The sequence below is a fragment of the Diaporthe batatas genome (assembly GCF_019321695.1).
Source record: "Diaporthe batatas strain CRI 302-4 chromosome Unknown Contig00017, whole genome shotgun sequence".
In the NCBI taxonomy this organism is placed as follows: Eukaryota; Fungi; Ascomycota; class Sordariomycetes; order Diaporthales; family Diaporthaceae; genus Diaporthe; species Diaporthe batatas.
The window spans coordinates 892230-898229 of record NW_025408564.1 but is presented as its reverse complement, the minus strand read 5'-3'; the positions used below and the strand labels follow the sequence as shown (position 1 = coordinate 898229).

Here is a 6000-nt window from a genome sequence, read left to right as displayed (position 1 = left end):
CAAGTCACTGGCTTCGCTTCTACTCCTTATACGTCCGAAGGCATATTCACATGGCGCCTTCATATAGTGGTAAACGCTCAAGACTCAGCCTTTGAAAGTACACAACATATTGACTAGATTGACCTCTTGAGACGACACTGACAATTTGTTGGAAGTTAAATCGGTCTGAATGGCTACCTAGGCGGCTGGGTAAAGCGCTGGGCATAGGAAGGCACGAGGTCCGTGAAGTGATGCGTGAGCCTACATGCAACATGCGATACTTGCTGAGCCTCTGCGTCGGATTGAGCACACTCGAGCTCCATACTCTTGGGCGGTTAAGCAAATAGCAGGAATTGCAGTTACTTCCACCACTCATTCAAATAGTGAAAAGCTGTGAGCCCCTAAACAGAAGGTTAGAGATCTCGTGCTTCCCAGTACCGAGGGCACTCCATACCTAGGTACCTAGGTAGGCTGGGAGCGAGACGCGACAGACACACGTTCGAGGTTGGGGGCAACGACTCGGTTCAAACTACTCTGTGCCGAGTAAACACGTTACTGAACCGGTACGCGAAAACCTATCTAGATTTGAGAAATCAAAGACAAACAAATTGGGCAACAAGCTGGTGCCGTGGTACGGCAAACCAGCCGGCCTCTTATTCCACTTTATCTGTGGTTCCAATCGTCAATTATTGGAATACCTAGGTATATTATTCACAGGGCGATGATCTTCAATCAAATGACGCTGTATGTGTAGTCGAAAGCCTCTTCTGGGGAACTTGAGTACTGCGGGAGTATAGTCCGTACGTTGGACTGGATGTGTGGATGGCTGTTGGGGGCGCGGGCGGTGTGTTGAATGTGTTCCAACATGTGTGTGTGAAAGAATATTGAGACCTTATGGACAAGTAAGGTCAATAAGAATTTGGAACCCGTTCCTTTTCCCCGTTGGTTATTTCTCCCCCCAATCGACCCACGGCCGGGTGTCGTCGATGGCCATTGCACTGGGTCAGGCCTCTGGGCATGAAATAGGCATGCAGGCTGCTGTTTTCAGTAATGCCAGCTTCGACGTCACACATGCAGTGCGGTTATATTTTTGAGGCCATAGTTACCTCAGGTTAGACGCTGCAAAGGTCACGGGTTCAACTGGTGTGTGCCTCGGTGAGATGACGAGCGAACGGGTAGCACATTGGTGTCTCTACCAACACTACTACTAGTCACTAGCGATGGAAAATGATTAACGGGATATCTCAAAGATGCCAGATGTATCCAAAGTAGACTCCAATATCTTTTGTCATGGACAAAGCATTTATTAGCAAATGCCTTGTGTCTAAGTAAACTTTATTCCACATGCGCTACTGACCCATCCGCTTTCACGGCACCCAAATTCCGATATCTGTCGTAAACCTGGATCGCACCCTGAGTATCGACTCTGCAAAAGTCCCTCAAAGGTTCGCCGCTTGTGAAGAGTTTGTCGACCTCGTCCAGCGTACAATTCTTACAGTGGAGAATGATGAAGTAGATCGCGAACGCCATGGCAATGTTGATGACGCCGTAGATATATCCCAACTTCCTACCGAGATTGGCATATTCGGGATCTGTAAGATACAGTACCGTGAACGAAGTAATGAAGGTGGTGAATACAAAGACCACAATAGCGAGCAAGTTTGTCTTCTCCTTCACGCGAGAATCTGCTACCTCTGACAGAATAACGTAAGCACTGGGAGATATCAGTTATCATTCGCGTGCCAGCATACACACATTACCACTTGATGGGAAGCTCTAAGGGCTAATTTACATAGGAGCCGAGGATAAATTGAAGAACAGTTGGAACACCCCGTGGTAACCGTGCCAGTGTGAACTACCGCGAGCTGGCTGGCGTGGATGATGGTGAGGAGGCCGAAGACGAGGCTGACTCGGGTGGAGAGGAGGATGACCTGATCGAGCTCGACGAATCTGACTGAGAGATCATAGACGCACAGGACGTTCCGTTCAACATTGTGCAAAACATTGTTTGCATGGTTGCAGTTCTAGTTGTAATTATCCTTGTCGACACTTCTGGCCTGCGTGCTCTCTTTCTTTAAGGAGTCTCGCTCGCTTCGCTCATGCCTGTCATGTTCGTACTAGGTGATCTCAGCACTCCTCCCTCAAGGAGATTGTCGAAGAATGGCAAGGATGCCAAGGCGGAATCGCTTATGTGTTGCGCGTCACGAAGTTTGCGTAGCCTTGTGATTGATAGAAGACCACCCCATATTGCAAGGGACACGCTTGGCCGATGATCTACAACACACATGAACAGGCCGAGCCAGTCAGTCTCGTGGTCAACCTTGTTGACACCATTCTGAAGGCCTTACCTGCTGACCGAACATCGCGAATACAGCGATGCGAGTCCCGAGCTATCAAGTAATGTCAAAATTGCACAAGGTTCTTGGCTCGTCCAAATCGACCTGCCCGATTCTGCTGGTTGGAGAGCTCTCCCAATCTCCCTTGCGCCAAGGTACCGGAGGCTCCAGGGCTGTCAAGCTCGGGCCGGAATTCATCTTCGGACGCCTTTCCCATCAGATTTCACAAATTATAGAGCGCAAATTCATATCTATCCCTTCACAGAAGCCACCGTGGACTCTCAGGCAGAAAGGGAAGAAGTACGACGATCAAGGCAGACATCAATCACTTTCTGCAGACTGACTGGAATCCGCCATACTGCAGGTGATTTCGTTGAGGCCATCCCGTACGCGATGACAGCGGCTATTCACATTTGGACCTGGCCCAGAATCATCATGCCTTTAATGGTGGATATCTTCGTTCTAGCACTGTAGACATTGTGTCGAGTCCCAGAACGTCGTTCCGAGGGCCGATGTCGGAGGGCAGTCATTGGATAATTTCTGACGTCACAGTCCAAACATCTTTGCAGCTGTCATCCCGTCAGCTTGGTCGTTGTTGCGAGGGATGGGGATGCAACTCATTGTCATCAACTCCGACATCTCGACCAGCCACGGCCTCAATCTGATAAACACACTAATATCATGCCATCCCAAACTTACACACTGGCAACCAGGGTCAAGGTATGCCAATGACAGCGGAGGGCCAGCAATCTCACCATCCAGAATGCTGACCCATACGACAGCTGGCCACTGGCCAGACGATCCCCCAGATCCAGCTGGGCCTGTACATGATGTCCGGCAAGGAGGCCTACCAATCAACCAAGTGGGCCCTGTCGGCAGGCTACCGCGGCTTCGACTCAGCCCAGATGTACCACAACGAGCGCGAGGCGGGCAAGGCGATCCTGGACTGGCTCAGCAGCGCCGAGAACACCGACGGCCTGAAGCGCGAGGACATCCACTACACCTCGAAGCTGGCCAGCTGCAGCACAAACTACAACCAGGTGCGCCGGAGCATCAAGCAGTCCGTGGACGTGTCCGGCCTGGGGTACGTGGACCTGTTCCTGCTGCACAGCCCGTACGGCGGCAAGGAGGCCCGCCTGACGAGCTGGAGGGCGCTGGAGGATGCCGTCGAGGCGGGGGAGGTCAGGATGGCTGGCGTGAGCAACTTTGGCGTGAGACATGTGAGTGTGTTCTCTCTGCAACGGGCCGAGTCGGACTCCGGGAGAAGAAGAGGCAAACAGCGTTTGTTTGTTGTGTGCTGATGCAATGCGCCGGGTGTACAGATTGAAGAGCTCATGGCGTCGAATCCCAAGGTCCACCCTGTCATCAACCAGATTGAGGTGCACCCGTTTAACACGCAGACTGCCATCCGTGAGACGTGTGCCAAGCACGACATCAGTGTGGAGGCGTACGCGCCGCTGGCCAGGGCTATGCGGATGAGACACCCCAAGATTGTCAGCCTGGCCAAGGCGTACAAGTGCACGCCTGCGCAGTTGTTTGTGAGGTGAGCATATCGACTCCGCCCTCGTCTGTCCCATTCCCGGAAGGCCGTGATACTGATCGCGTGCCGGCCAGGTGGTCTCTGCAAAACAACATGATCACCCTGCCAAAGAGCGTCAGGAAGGAGAGGCTTATCGAGAACGTCGACGTCAACGGCTTTGAAATATCGAACGATGATCTGGAGACCATGGCAAACTTGGATGAAGGGCTTGTTACGGATTGGTGAGTGCTTTATTCCCGTCCAGCCGAGGGCCCCTTCAATCTACGTGTCTTTTGTCTGACCAGACTGCAGGGACCCGACGGATGCCCCATGATCTACCCAATGCTTTCCAATACCAATGTCACTTCGGTTGCGTGGCTTGACTCCCAGTCTTATGTACATAGAAAATTACCCACCCAAGTTTTATACATGGTTGTAGGCCTCTCAGCAAGAGTGGAGAGATGTACGTTGAGGGCAACATACGGCAAGGAATCAGTATGGACATATCTAGAAGTCGAATCTTTGTGATAGACCACAACCTTACTGAAGTCCGTAGGTTCATAGGTAATTGGGAGTTCTCGCCAGGTGCGCGCAGGCAGGTTTGGTCACATACGGGATGAGATGCATTCCAGACCATTGCACAGCAGGCTGCTGTGCCATAAAATGCTTCTGTCCACACCAAGGAGTTGGCGCAGATGTTACTTTCGTGACGCTTTTGCCACACTCCTTGAGACGGGACAATTGGGGATGATTTACTGGCAAAGGGAGATGTGAATCGGTAGTCACCCCCAGCCCCCCTCATGGAGGCCAGTTTCGGATTTCTTGCCTCCTCCAACTTGATATTATGCGGTCCTTCAACGTGTCTTTGATCATCTACCATTTCGTCAAGGTTGTGTAGGATCTATCGCACGGCTAGGACTCCCTCCGCGAGCTAGGTGTGCAGTGCTTTTCGAACACATCGTCGCTGCCGACTCGTTTTCATCTGATCAACGCGAACAAAATGCAATTTTCGGTGCATCCGCTCCTACCACTGGGACTCCTGCAGGTCTTACTGTTGACCAATCCCTCCTATGGATTCCACCTGTTGCAGAAGGCACCAGAGACGTCAACTGTTCCGAAAAGATATGACAAACCCGCAACGCCAATCCCAACTAAAGCTCCTCGCCAAGTTTCTATCAAGGGTGCATGTGGGTTCGGGAATGATGGTATGCTGACATCGGAGCCCCCTCCCCTGAAAAAGTAAATAAACAAGAAACTGATTATTCCCTTCCAATACTGCGTAAACACGTTGGGATGGTTGCTGCGTTAACCAGAATAGGTTTCTGACGAGTTTTGTTTCTAGGAATTCCGCTTCTCTGCCCGAATGTGGGCTCCGAAATTTGTACGACCTGGGGTCAATACATGAAGTGTATTGATCCGAAGGACAGCATGAACATCGTGTACTCGGGGTACGAGTGCCTCGAATCTGACGCATTACATGGTCCGTCTCACGCTCATGCCATGACGTCCACGCTGTCTACAGTGTCCTCGACAGACAATACATTGATAGAAGCTTCGTCTGATGCAATAATTTGCGGATCAAACACTCTCTGTTGGTAATGACGAAGCCTTCGCACAAATGCCGACGAGTCAATGACTGATGGAATTACAGCGGTGGCTCGATGACCCCTGCGTGTGTGACTTGGCTTCTGACTGGAGATGCCAGTGCAGATGTCCCTACCATAACTCCTACTTATACATTCTTCTCATGCGGGCCTGAGTCTTTGCGAGGGGCTCGGCAAATGCTGTCCGCCCCTCCATCATTGATGACGAAGACCAGCGACCCGACCAACGCCACGGAGGCTGGCCAGGTGGGGATCTTGATCGGCGCACTTTTTGGTGCAATCACGGCCTTTGGTTGCTTCGCGGTGGTAGTATTCTGTTATATGCGTCGGAAGAAGCTGGCCGCAGAAACCACTTCTGTTCCCGACACTGTCTCCTCACCTGAGCAGGCGACACCTCCGGGGCCCGTTGAGCTTTCTGATGACCGGAAGGGAGCCAAAATCCGCCCCAATGGCAATATTCAGGAGATGCAAGGAGCTGAGCATTGCGGCACAAACAACCAAAATTCACAGCAACAGTCACTTGCGGCCGCAGCAGAACCTTTTCATGATTCTACCACAACGG

General features: G+C 51.6%; 1 protein-coding gene across 1 annotated transcript; it reads left to right on the top strand.

The window, feature by feature from the left end:
• Positions 1-2912: 2912 nt before the first annotated feature.
• On the top strand, positions 2913-4510 carry KVR01_011811 (uncharacterized protein). The gene is made up of 5 exons (XM_044791579.1): positions 2913-3035; positions 3098-3535; positions 3638-3858; positions 3930-4076; positions 4147-4510. Exons 1-5 carry the CDS (start codon positions 2997-2999, stop codon positions 4166-4168), a joined length of 867 nt encoding a protein of 288 aa, XP_044638892.1. The 5' UTR covers positions 2913-2996; the 3' UTR covers positions 4169-4510.
• Positions 4511-6000: the final 1490 nt, after the last annotated feature.

What these genes read in the sequence shown, in the direction of transcription:
- KVR01_011811 (XM_044791579.1), top strand. Translation starts at nt 2,997, where the DNA reads ATGCCATCCCAAACTTACACACTGGCAACCAGGGTCAAG. An exon ending in GCAACTTTGGCGTGAGACAT is followed by an intron (nt 3,536 to 3,637) that starts GTGAGTGTGTTC and finishes CCGGGTGTACAG; the next exon opens with ATTGAAGAGCTCATGGCGTC. An exon ending in GAAGGGCTTGTTACGGATTG is followed by an intron (nt 4,077 to 4,146) that starts GTGAGTGCTTTA and finishes ACCAGACTGCAG; the next exon opens with GGACCCGACGGATGCCCCAT.